Source organism: Nannospalax galili, unplaced genomic scaffold, assembly GCF_000622305.1.
Source record: "Nannospalax galili isolate Female #2095 unplaced genomic scaffold, S.galili_v1.0 scaffold154, whole genome shotgun sequence".
Taxonomy (NCBI): domain Eukaryota; kingdom Metazoa; phylum Chordata; class Mammalia; order Rodentia; family Spalacidae; genus Nannospalax; species Nannospalax galili.
In genome coordinates this window covers 408,837-423,173 of record NW_008335281.1, presented here as the reverse complement: position 1 = coordinate 423,173, position 14,337 = coordinate 408,837, and the positions used below count along the sequence as shown (strand labels likewise).

Below are 14,337 nucleotides of genomic sequence, written 5' to 3'. Positions count from 1 at the left end.
TGGAGCCTCTAGTGGGAGAGGAAGGCTGTCTATCTGACGAGTTTGTATTTAAGAATTTTAAAACCTTTTTTGATGTTCTTGAATGCTTCCATTAAATAGTCCTGTAATTTTTTTTTTTCAATTTGGTTTTACTATTATGGGGATGTTTTAAAATAAGTGCATTATTTTTCTTTTAATATTTTTATAGACAATTCCTATTCAACAGAGGAGAACAATTCCACTTTCTTCTGGAATTAGATCATCGGCCCTTCCTGCAGATTATCTGCTTGAAATTAACAAAATTTTACTCAGTATGGATAATGTCGAATTATCACTTAATGTTCCTGAGCTAAGTACCACTGTCTATGAAGACATCTCTTTTCAGGAAGGCTCTCTGAAGGTAAATTTCCATGCACTGTTTTGCAGTGGCCACAGTTAATAGAGAAACAAAGCAAGGATTTTCATTCATCCTCCCTCCCTTAAGATAGGTCTCCTTTTAGTGCCCAGGCTGATACTGTAGTTAAAGCCATCTTGTCTGCCGCAGAAGAGCTCTGATTGCAGCCATGAGCCACCCGCCTGGCTAGAAGTTGCTATTGTATTTACTTAGATGGTCTCTATCTTTGAAAATTTGCACCAAGTTATTTAGTGTTTAAGTAATAGAAATTTACAATATTCATCAAATACAACACATTTTTTCAACTTTTTAAAAACTAGGTGTGGATTTGTTTTTGAATGCACAGTTATTTCCAAAATCAGAGACCTTATCTTAATCATATGTGAACTTGATTGTCATTTGTGTCAGATGATGTCAGATCATCCATACTGATTCAGGATTGGCCAATTTTTGAGGTATGGCTTTGGCATACTGATTGGAAGTTAAGGTATTGTGTTCTTTCAAAGTTTTTTTTTTTCTCATATAGATGTTTATAATAAAATCACTGATAAATTTAATACATTTGATCTGTTTGATAACTGTTTTCTCTCATTATTTATGTTACTAGGTATTTAAAACCTATAAATAATTTCAGCTCTAAACACTTCCTACCTTTCATAGAATGTTATTAAAACTTTTCATGTGACTTGTCTTTAAGCCACTTGGTACGCCAGGAATGGTAGTTTCCTGTGCTGTTAGTAGGATAGCAGTCCTCACATTTTGGTCCACCTGCAGCATTTATACAGAAAGGTTTCCCGTTTTCCTGAGCAGCAGTGATTGGCCACACTATTATTTTAATGAATGTTATACATATAAGCTTTCGTTTGTGTTTCCACTGTTTTTGTTATTTTTCTGGGCTCCGCTAATATGTGATGGTATGTTTTTAGAATATCAAAGATCAGCTGGACAGACTTGGAGAACAGATTGCAGTTGTTCATGAAAAGCAGCCAGATGTCATTCTTGAAGCCTCTGGTTCCGAAGCTATTCAGATCCGGGACACACTTGCTCAGCTGAATGCAAAGTGGGACAGAGTGAATAGAGTGTACAGTGATCGGAAGGGGTATGTGTGTGTATGGAATGAACATTTAACTTTAAACAACATGCTTATGTTCATGGTACATGGAAAGAGTCCATCTGTGCATTCAGATAAATGAAAATATTTTTCACATCTTTGTCATAGGACCTGTTTCATAGAGATGAACTTAGTTCCTTAAAGGTGATTGCGTGAACACTACCATTTACAACATAGTATCTTAACAGGGTGGAACACTTTTAATTTTTAGCATAAAGCAGTGTGTCTCCTTTCTTTAAGAAATTTAAAAAAGGATTTTTATTAATGTTCTGTTCCTCTTGACACCCAGGTATCAATGGGAGTAAAGAAGAGAGGCAGCTGTGGATGATTGGAATCCGTATATAATCCCAAATCTTTTCTTTTTTTAAAATAACCTTCTCTTTAATAGAATGTTTTTGAGCATTCTTTTCAAACTAGACTGAGCAGGCTGGTGAAGAGGTGAAAAGGAAAATGGTGTACTGGGTAGCTTGTTGTCAGCTGGACACACCTGGGTAGAGGGAACCTCAGCTGAGGAATATCTTCTGTTGGATTGGCCTGTAGTCATGTCTGTGGAGATTTTCTTGATGGTTGAGTGATGTGGAAGGGCTGTTGTGGGCAGTGTCACCCATGGGCAGGTGGTTTTGTGTTGTATAAGAAAGCAGGCTGAACACAGGCCAGAGGAGCACAATAAGTAATGTTCCTTCGTGGTCTGTGCGTCAGCTCCTGCCTCCAGGTTCCTGCCCTGAGTTCCTGCCTTGGCTTCCCTCGATGATGAACCATGCTGTAAGCCATATGAAACCTTTCCTTCCCAAGTTGGTTTGGTCATTGTTTTATCACAACAATAGAAAGTAACTAAAACAGAAATTGGAAGCAGACAGAGACAGGAAATCTGATAAGCCTTACAATCTTTCAAAGCCTGCCCCCAGTGACATGCTTCCTCCAGCATGACCATACCTCCTAAAAGTTTCTTGACCCTCTCCTGCCACAAACTGGGGACCAAGTGTCCAAACCCCTGGGGGCCATTCCTTCAAACCACCACAATGGGTAAGGCTTTTTCCATTAGCTTTGAAAGTAGTGGAATTTCAGATACAACGTGAGACAGTCCAATATAAAAACACTGTGTCAGAAGGAAGTTAAGTATCACAGAGTAATACATTGGAAAACTTCAGAGAGACAAAAACTAGATGTCATATTGTTTAAAAAAATTATTTAGCCTATATGTTTCCTGTGATTGTTCAATCATTGGATAGCCTCTGACGACCTTTGTTTTTTTGTGCAGATTTCAGAGAATTTCTTTCGTATATATACATATTTTTGTTGGACTTTCTATCTTAGTTACTTTTGTCCTTGTTGACACAAAATACCTGACCAAAACAACTTAAGGAAGGAAGGGTTTATTCTGGTTTACAGTTTCAGGGTTCATCATGACAGAGACAACATGGTGGCAGATACAAGAAGCTGACTGTCCACATTATATCAGCAGTCAGGAAGCAAAGAGAACAGGAAGTTAGGCTAGACTGTAAAACGTCAAGGCCTGCCCCCGGTGCTCTGCTTCTACTGAGGCCACATCTCCTCAGTAGGTTCCACAACCTTCACAAACAGCACCACCGTCTGGGGACCTACTATTCAAACACATGAGCCTAGGGGGACATTTCACATTCAAACCAACTGACACTTGGTTATTAGATGAAGGCAGTTTTGGGGGTGGGAATAAGATTTTAAGGCTCTGGATTATGTGTCATGAATTTGGTTACTGTACCCTGCTGGTGGTCTTTGTAAACTGTCCTTTTTGAACCTGACTGACATTGGCAGGAATATTTTACCACACAATTTTATTTTTCTTTGTCAGTAAGATTGTAGTGCTCTTTTATTTGTACTACTGTGGGTCCGTTTTTAAATGATGGGATTACTACTTACTTTGCAAAACTTTTTTCTTCCTTGAAGATATTAATCATTTATACTGTTTATTTAATATTCACAGACTTTTTTGTGCTCCTTAATTTCCTAAGGTGCTTTTTGACATGCAGTAATTTTATAACATTATATCTTATATTCATTTTATGATTACAGAAAGTTAATGTGAAACAAATATCTATGTGTTACATTTTACCCACATAAATAATATTTGTATATATAAAGCAATCTTTAGTTGATTTTAAATTTACATTAGTAGTTAATCCATCGGAATTTTATTTTGGTGTGTATTTTGTGTTAGGGCCCCAACTCAGTAGCTGTATATATCAATTCTAGTACCATAAGCAGAATCTAAGCATCTCTACTTTTTGGAGGATCCTTAGGCAGCTTTTTATGCAACCATAGTTAAGTACTGACAGCTCTGTTTTGCTTTACTTCTCTTCAGTGAATAACCAATTCCCCTAATATCTTTTCATTGCCCTTATTGTTGGTGATAACTTCAAACATTTCTATTTCATATTTATTTAGTTCTGCTAATTATGCCTTACTAAATCGTTAATATTAGTCTTCATTTTTGATTTATAAATTTCTTTACTCAGTACACTAAAGTTTCCCTTAAATATTCTAGAATAATTATTTTTTTTCTTGGCCTTTGTTCTAACTCGAAAGTATTCTGGCAGTAAAACCATATACTTTCCAAGAGAATCGAATAATTAATCATGTTTTCTGTTTCATAGTACTTAAATGATAAGTGTGTAAATCTGGGTGGATTCACAGGCTTGTAGCTAATCAAATTTGACTTTTGAAGTCAGAGAAGGCTGTCTCATTTCAGATATAAAAGCAGACGTGGGGAGAACAGATAGGGAGAGAGGGGGAAGAGAGTGAGAGAGAGCAAAGAGGAAGAGAGAGGGATAGAGGAGAGGAAGGAGAGGGGAGGGGAGGGGAGAAGAGGAGAAAAGACAAAAGGAGAGGAAGTGGAGAAAGAGAGAGGAGGAAGGAATGGGTAGGGTGGAGTTTGCAGACTGCTCTCTCTTTGGCATGATTCTTGTTTTTCAACTGGAAATCATTAACTGTGACAGTTGACCATGAATATGGGTTTTGTAGAGCCAGGAGTTGTGATTTCACTCAGTTGAGAACCTTCAGTTTTAATGAGATCTGTATTTTTTTTAATTTTATTTATTATTTTTGTTTTATGTGTATGAGTGTATTGCCTGCATGTATGTAAGTGAACCCATGTTGTGCAATATCCTCGGAGATCAGAAGGGGACATCAGATTCCCCTGGAATTGAAGTTAAGATGGTTGTCAGCTGCCATGTGGGTGCTGGGAATTGAACCAGGGTTCTCTGCAAGAACAGCTAGTGCTCTTAACCGTCTTAACTGAACCATCTCTCCAGCTCTTTTATTAATTAATTAATTTATTTATTTAGAATAATTGCATCCAGGTAGTTCTGCAAAGCTGGGCAGCCCGTTTAATTGTTTCTTTTTCTCTAGGTCTTTTGACAGGGCTGTGGAGGAGTGGAGGCAGTTCCACTGTGATCTCAGTGACCTCACACATTGGGTCTCAGAAGCTGAAGAGCTGCTGCTTGATACCTGTGCTCCCGATGGCAGCCTGGACCTGGAGAAAGCCAGGGCACACCAGCCGGTGAGCACTTCCTGCCGCAGGAACGGGACCTGCTGGAAAGGTTGCCTCTGCATTTAGCGTGTAGTTATTAAGATATATTTCAGAAGTAGGAACCAAATGTATATAGATCATTTGTAATTTTTGTTCCAGGTCTAGTTTCCGGTTTTAAAGTTCTAAGAAACATTGGTCATATACAATTTATAATCAAAGATATTTTTTTGGAGATGCTATGTAGCCCTGGCTGGCCTAGAACTCTGTATATAGCCCAGGTTGGCCTCAATAATCAGAATTTTGAAGAAATTAAAATTAAAAATGCTCTCAAATAGCTAATATGAAAAGCAATTGTCTTTAAAAACATTAAAAAACTTCCTTTCTAGAAATTTTATATTCAAAATAACACTTGAAAAATTTTATACTCAAGAGTATATCAAGGACAGAAAAATGTATGCACACTTTTCCTGCACTTTCTGTCCCTGAACATGTGCCATTTTACTTTGTGTACTTGCTAGTTATCATAAAAGTAAACTATTCTTTATCTATAGCGGGGCAAGTGCTCCTGTAAGATTCAGTTTGGAGAACATGTAACACAATAGCAAAGTCAGTTTTGTTGGTAGCAATAGATCTTTAAAAAGAATAATAGAAATCGGGCAAAATTCCAGTATTAACATTGTTAAAAGTGTTTCTTTTTTTAAGTTTCCAAGTATATTTTCTGTAGACAGTTCATGAGGAATCAAAATGCTTTTTTCTTTCTCATAAACAAGGTCATTTTTTTTTGTGTGTTATAGATAACGTGTTTATATTTGACTTTAAAGCATCCCTTTAATCTGTTACTTTAAAAAGAGTTTGCAGGATGAGGCAGTGTCTTAGTAAAATGCACACTGAGGTTTGTTTATACATGGCAGGACATAAAAGTTATATGGGCCAAATGCTTTTGTGTGTGTATTTTAAAAGATGCTTTTCAATACTTGTTTGGAAGAAGATGAGCAATTCCCTTTAATCAAATGTGAGTGGATGTAAACAGCTAATACTTATTTCATGTTATTAAACTGTACTATCTCACCATGTTTTGCCTAATGCTATTCATGAGGGTGGGTTTGATTTTGAGATAGCTTTTATTTCCTTGTGTCTCTGGAAATGTAATTAACTTATTTGAAAATGCCTTCTTATGAACATAAAATACCCTTCCAGAACTTTGTTCTCTAGCTCTTAAATGATGCTGTAGCATTTGGGTGGAATCTAGGGAGCGAAACACTTAAATTGAGTTGAGTGCTGGAATTCATCTTGAGTTGTGATCTATCATAGGAACTGGAAATGGGAATCAGCAACCACCAGCCCAGCATGACCGCTGTCAACCAAACTGGGGAGAGTATTGTGCAGCGACTCTGCCCCTATGATGGAAGCTTCCTGAAGGATAAGCTGGCAGGTTTAAACCAGCGCTGGGGTGCTGTTGTTACTGAGGTGAAGGATCGGCAGCCCAGGTAATTCAGCTATGTGTACTCGAGTAGATGGTTAGACATTTCATGTAAAATCACCCAGGATTCAGTCTGATCTGATGTTGTGATAGAAGTATTACTGACATTTATGTCTTCCACTGTCCGTGTTGTTTGTGGCTATTTTTAGACTGTCTGGAGAATCTTAGTTTTCTATTCAGATGTTCTAGAGAATCTCAGTTTTCTATTCAGATGTTTTGTGTATAAAAATCCTCAGGGGTTGGGGTGATATTTCAGTCAGTAAAGTGCTTGCTGTGCAAGCATGAAAACCCAAGTTCAGGTTTCTAGCACCCAGGTCAAATACTGGGCATGACAGCATGTGCCTGAACCCCAGCACTGGGGAAGTGGAGACAAGAGGATCCTGGGCCGGGTGGTCAGCCAGCCTGCCTGACTGAATCTGAGAGTGCCTAACTGAATTTAGACAGAGAATCTGTCTCAAGAAACTACAGTGGAAAGCTACTGAGGAAGACAGTTGATGTTGACTTTGGACCTACACTCACACATAGGCACACGCACATATGCACACAGTATGCATTCTCACAGACATGCAAAAACAAATGCATACACACAAGCACGTACACACAAAAATACATGAACACACATACTACACACAGACACCTAAACACTTGAACACATACACAAAAGCTGTATGCTCACAAATGCACACATATGATCCATGCACATACACATACAGACATAAACACATACACACAAACACTTGAACACACACTACACACATACACAGGAGCATACCATATGCAAGATCAGACATATGCCACACATAAACACATGAACACATAAGCACACAAGTACACATACAAGAACACAAGCATGTACATGCTGCACATATGTACATACATGAATACATGCATACGTGCATGCTAGGCACACACACAAATGCATTCAGTACACTACACATATGAACACCTGTACACATATTCCACATATATAGTTGCACACAGTATGCACGTGCAAACATACGTGAACACATGCATGCATATACCATACACATACACATGAACAAAATACACACAGGAATACATGCATACACATGCTATACATACATAAGCACACACATACATGTATATGCATGAATATATGCACATAGAGTACACACACCCACATATGTACATGCATGAACACAGACACTACCCAGGAACACAGGCATGCACACACTCCACACATGCATTCTTATGTGAATACATGCATATACATACATGAATACCTATGTATATATGCATGTGATATACACATGCATATACCCACATGAATACCTGCACTCAGATATACTATGCAGAGAAAGGGAAACTACATTTATTAATTTATTAATTTTGACTATTTATTATGCTATGTTGATGGTGAGAGTAACTTGAAGTGGCTCAAGGACACATTGGACTCCCAGTCTCAAGTTATTGATTCCTGACAGTCTCCATTAGCCATCCATCCTATTGTCAAGGCATGTGCTGCATCCCCATACACCAGCTGTCTACAAATAGTAAAGTTCCCCATCTACATAATAGAAATGCAGTGTTTACTTCATGTCAGATTATGCTACAATGCCCCTGGTTTTGTACATATGTATTTGCTCACCAGTGACTATAATATTCAATATTTTATGTATTTTATATTTAAAATTATTGGAAATTATTTTCTAAGACCAAGTTAGGATGTAATGAATTTTTACATTGCTTAGTATAGTCCATTTTACTAAAGATTTTGTGTGTGGTTATTGGTAGTTTAGAGTTAAGAAGTTCAAGATATTTTTTCTGATAATTTTAACTCTGCAGACGATAAGTTATTTCATATTAATAATAATACAGCACAAAATATTCAGGTATGATATGGCCTGTGGTTTCTTTGTATTTCAACTTTTTATGTTTGGCAAGAGACAAATTCATTGATAAATTACCCCGGGACAGAGAACATATTTGGTACTTTACACACTTGGGCATACTTAATCCTCATATTTACTCTCCGAGAAAACTCTTAGTGTCATTGTACAGCTTTGGAAACTGAGACTAAGAGACGAGAGGTTAAGTAACTTGCCCCAGGTTTCGTCGAATGTGATGATGCTAACTTAGAGCTCTCAGTGTTGTGTTGCTCAGACCTGCCCCCCCCCCCAACTCCATAGCACTCTGGCCAAGGGTTCCTCTCTGCCAATGAAAGTACAGTGTCAGACAATTGTTGTGAGGTGCAAAGGAGACAGTATTTGGATAAGGTCTGTCTTGCTATTTGTAGTGAACACTTTTTTATAAAAGTTACTCCCGAGGTCACTCTCCAAGCATGGCATTACTGTATATTGGTAATTATCAACTGATTTAATTAATTTGATTGATAATTTCTGAGCCTTGTATTTAGCACTGAGAATACCAATAACAGGCAGGAACTCAGAGGTTAAGAAGATAGTGCTTAAAGGAGAAATTCAGTGTGGTTAAAGCAAGCATCCTATGAAGACACAATGTCACAGAGGCAGGCATGATGGGCCGTGGAATTTGGTATTAAGCTGCGTGCTGGGGCATTTGTAGCAATTTTCCATGAATTCTTTCTAGGTGAGTCAGTGTGTTGGTCAGTTTTCCATCACAGTAACAAATGGCTGAGATGTCAGCTTATAAAGATAACAGGTTTATTTGGGGGTCACAGTTTTAGAGGTGTCAGTCTGTGATGGCTTAGCCCCATTGTTTTGGCCTTGCGGTGGGACATCCTGAAGGGGTGCCTGGTAGAGCACATGGCTTACTTCATGGCAGGGGAGCAGAGAAAAAGGAAAAAGATGCTGACGTGCCAATTTGTCCTTTGGGGCAAATCTCCCATGGGCTGAAGACCTCCTACTAGGCCACCACTGCCCAGTAGCTTCTTGGGGCCCTAGAGGACTTCAGATCCATATCATACTGCTCCATTGTAATAGTAGACTTAAAGTATTATTACTACTATAAAATATTGTATTATCTGCAGAGTAGCCTCATGGGGCCCTGAGGCACTTCAGATCCAAATTGTGGTGTTCTTCTAGAGAAGAGATGTGAACTGGCAGGGGTGGGATGTGTGAGTTACCCTAGCCATGCGGAGGAGGGGATGAAGAGGACTCAGGATAGGAGGGGGAGATGTCTGGGAATGTACATGAAGTGCTCATGAATTTGCATGAAACATCCTTCTCAACTGCAATGGTGACTGCTCGGTTTCCTGAAGGAAAAACATACCCGCTGCAGTCACAGTATTAACAACAGATGCATAAATTAAGATTTTCAAATGGATCTCTATGGAGCATGGTACTCATTCTTTCCTAAATTAACAAGGTGACTTTAGTACATATTTTTATTCTGTTTTTGGAAGTGAAAAGAATAAGGAATCTCTTCCTTAGCATGTTGTATTTTGACATAAGTAATATTTGTTTTAATGAATTCACATTCATCCTCACTTCCATCCTGTAACCTGTGTTATACTGGGACCACTTGGAGTTCAAGAACTTCTTTGTGTTGTGTTGTCAGAGTCATTGAGAATTACTACATAATTCAGTTTGTGTACTGAGTGCGTGTAGGTAAATATTTGCACACTTTTGCAGCTTATGGTGCTGTCCCTTAATGAAGAATTGTTGACTCCTGTTTGACCAGGAATTTATAACTTGTTTCTACTCATAGAAAAGCAAAATGTAGATTATACTTAGTTTGCAGATGAAAATTTTGGTTGACTCGGCTATGGCTTATTGAAATCGCTTTATAATATTAGTTTCTGCCATAGTTCTAAATCTCCACAGCACTAAATTAATCATGATTATGAAACATCGGAAATATAAATTCCAATTTTATTAAAACGAAAGGACTATACAAATATTTTGGGTGTTTCCAAAGTTATTAGATTAAATATTTTTGATTACCCCCATTTTAAGTATTGAAATCTCAACCACTGGTATTATTGATCCATTTACTTTTAGTCTTGAAGCCATGTTTTCTTTTCTTTCTTTCTTTCTTTCTTTCTTTCTTTCTTTCTTTCTTTCTTTTTTCTTTCTTTCTCTCTCTCCTTCCTTCTTTTAGAGAAGATTGAATCTGACAACAGGCGGGATCTTTCTTTTCCTAACTTAACCACTGGCACGAAAGGTCCACACAAACTTTTATACCTGAGTCCATCTTTTTTTTATAAAGTTACAGGTTTTTAGCTGGGCATGCCTTTAATCCCAGGACTCCAAAGACAGAGGCAGGCAGATCTCTGTGAGATCAAGGCCAGCCTGGTTTACATAGTAAGTTCCAGGCCAGCTGGGGCTACAGGGAGACCTTGTCTGAAAAAATTACAAGTTTTTAGTAATTTTCATTAGTTTTCAAAAGTACTACAATAATATTCTTTCAAATATTGACCATTAAATATATAAATATCAGTTACTATTTTATCACATCTCTTACATCATTGTGTTAGGCCTTCTGTGATTAAAAATGCAAAGTAAATATAAAAATATAAATTCTCATTCGGGCTGACACAGTGTAATTCATTAAAATGTTGTGTTCAGTTTTCAGTCAGTGTCTAATTACAGTAACTATAAAAATAATGATTCTCCTAAGGTCTTAATAGCTTCCAAACTCTTCTTTTGAAAATATGCAATCTTATTTGTCATGTGGGTTCTGATCATATTCCCCTCTCCTGACAGATGGCGTGCATTCCTATAGATGTTATTCCTTTTTGATTTAAAGGATGTAATTAAGGAGCTCCACTTTTATATTCTTCTGACTTTTCCTTGCATCCATTAAAACTTTGGCTGGATTAGATCTCTTTATAACTTGGTGCCTATTCAGATACAATATTTTTATTACTGGACTAATCATATGTATATGTGTTTGTATTTTGTTTTCCTATACTTATAAAAGTTTTCAGCTCTTAGTATCATTCCTTTTTCACATTCTTGATGTCCTGTGAGTAGACTGTAATAATAGTTGCTGCCTAATGTGGATAAGGTACCATCAAATGATGTCTTTCTGTCTCCATGGATTACTCAAAGAAAATTATACATTTTTCTTTATTCTCTTTATTCATTTACATAAGACATTTTCTATTTTTAAATTTCTGTTAACATAGTAATGTCTAGCCTTAAAAAGCCTTCTCAATAACATAACTTTCTCTGTAATATCTCTATCTCTCAATCATCTACCAATTATCCATCATCTATCTATCATCTATCTGTCTATCCGTCTGTCTGTCTATCTATCATCTATCTATCTGTCTGTCTGTCTGTCTATCTATCTGACAGGATCTCACCATGTGGAACTGGCCTGGAGCTCACTATGTAGACCATGCTGACCTCAAACTCACAGAAATCTGTCTGCCTCTTCTACTTGAGTGCTGGGATTAAATGTGTGTGCCACCATACCTGGTCTCACTTTCTGAATAAATGTTTGTAATGAGAAGATTTATTTGTTTCCATTAGTCTCATAAATAATCTTTAGTATTGGCAATATGTGTATATGACTTAATAATTTAAATTTATATTAAATATAATTATTAACAACCATTTTTGGGGGGTTACATATATTATAAATACATATTATTATATATATTTCCAAAGCAAATATACAGTGTTCTGCTTAGTTAGTAATTTCTCTTAATATTTTACAATGCTACATTCTTCTAGGCTAGAAGGAGAAAATAAGGAGGTACTGGAATACAGGAGACAGCTAGATGCGCTTATCTGCTGGTTAACCAGGGTGGACACTGCTGTGCAGAAGATGTCAACCACTGAACTGGGGGAAAACTGGCAAGAATTAACAGTAAGTAGTTTGTCTCTAGATTTCCAGTGCACTCTGATGCAGGAACAGTATACTTTAGAGATAATATTACATGGCAGAAGACGTAAGAGAAAAGAAGCTTTGTACTTCATGGTAATTGTGGTGAATTTCAAAGAACTTTTTTAAAAAAAGACAAGCAGCTATAATTTTGTCCTGCAGGGGTTAAGCTTCAGTGACAAGGAAAAGATGAGTCATCATGGTCTCCATATTAGACTAGATGTTTCTAGATTATTTTAAAGTGACACTATATATGACTGTGGAGTAGAACTTTCACTTTTAGATTTGGAAGGCAATTATCTCGAAAATGCTGAGTGTTGTTAGTTAACTGACTGTGACTTGTGGTAAGCTTAGTGTTAGGGTTCAGCTGCCAGATTTTCATTGTTGATTTTTAGCCAACAGAAATTGTGCATAGTTGTATACACACACAATCTATAAAAATACATAAATATATGTAAATATCTAAATATATCCAAATCTCTACAAATGTTCAAGTCCATAAGCACTTATAATTTGTGTTAAGAATTGATATATTCCTGGATGCTAGGTGTGGTGGCTCATACCTTTAATCCTAGCACTCAGGAGGAAGAGGCAGGTGGATCTCTGTGAGATCTAGGCCAACCTGGTTTACATAGTGGGTTCCAGGCCAGCTGGGGTTACAGAGAAACCTGCCTCAAAAAACAAAACAAAACAACAACAACAAAATTATATAATAATTGTAGAACATCAAGCATAATTTTCATATTAAAAAAAGAAAAAAAAACAAAAAACCCTTGCCTCCTGTGCCTGATGACCTGAATTCCGTCCCCTGAATCCATGTAAAAAAGCCTGATGCTATGACATGCATCTGTAATTCCAGTACTTCTACCAAGAGATGCCCACAGGAGCATTGCCCAGAGCCTTGAGGGCCAGCTAGCCTGGCATACTCAATACAGCAAGAGAGACCCTACCTCCATAAGGTAGAAGAGGAGGACTGACTCCTGAAATACTCAATACAACAAGAGAAACTGCCTCCTTAAGGTGTAAGGGGAGGACTGACTCCTGAAAGTTTTCCTCTGGCTTCCTATGCACATGTAGACACACACACACACACCCAATACATGAAATAAAATTATAATAAAGAAATTGTGTTTGAGTGTGAATATATACACTCATGTGCAAAGTAAGTGTGAAAAGGTACTTAACTAATTTGGTAAGGAAATTTGGCCAAAAGAGGCATATGATTGAGGTATTTTGGGAAAGAAACTTTTATAATGATGGGGAATATTATATGGCAAATGTTTATTAATTTTTTTCTTAAAGTATAAGAATATCTAATATCTGAAAACGCCAGTAGCCTTCTTTGGTTGTCTCTTCTGTGAAATATTTGAGGGAGTTACAAAGGGAAGACAGCATGTTAAGATGTAGTAATAAGGTGGACATAAGAAATGAACATTAACTGAGCAATGTTAACAATAAGAGACTGTGTTGCGGCTGGAGAGATGGCTCAGTGGTTAAGAGTACTGCTCTTATACCCTTCTCCTATGGTCCTACCTCTCTCGAGCCCCTTTTTTCCCTTTATCCCCCAGGTTCCTTGTATTATTAGTAAGGGAGAAAGGGGGGAAATGGGGGCACCTTAAGTGGGAAAACCATGATGGAGGGGTGAGACAATGTGAGAGATAAACAATGCCTAGCTAGTTTTGCAAACCAGGGAGAACCATATTACTCCTACAACCTACTAACAAATTATATATAGCAGATCAAGAAATATATGTCTAGGTAAGGTTTATCTGAGAACAACTGGTCTTTGCCCAAGATTTATCTACATGACACAATGTAATTAAAAGTACCAGACTGGTGGAACTAACCTTCTTGGATGTTTAACATACATACTTTGAGGCCTATAATAATTTGGTCAGAGGGACATAAAGGACAGTTTTTGCTCCTTGCCCTCCTAGGTCGACTAGTTCCAGGGGACTATGAGCATCTCTCAAAATGTCCTGTAATTGTGGTGGGTCACCTGTCCTCTTGATCAAGAAGGCCGAGGAGACCCCACCAGATGGACTTGAACCAGAGTCCAGTCTACAAAGAGGAGGGTCAACACAGAGGAAACA

The 14,337-nt window shown here is 37.5% G+C and overlaps 1 protein-coding gene across 1 annotated transcript in view; it reads left to right on the top strand.

Annotated features, from left to right (window-relative positions):
• Positions 1–14,337, top strand: part of Utrn (utrophin) — a gene marked incomplete in the record, with an annotated part of 557,450 nt that overhangs the window by 232,779 nt on the left and 310,334 nt on the right. The window contains 5 exon segments of the mRNA XM_029561956.1: positions 188–379; positions 1,300–1,472; positions 4,869–5,019; positions 6,301–6,476; positions 12,094–12,229. Of these exon segments, the coding sequence (XP_029417816.1) occupies positions 188–379; positions 1,300–1,472; positions 4,869–5,019; positions 6,301–6,476; positions 12,094–12,229 (828 nt within the window).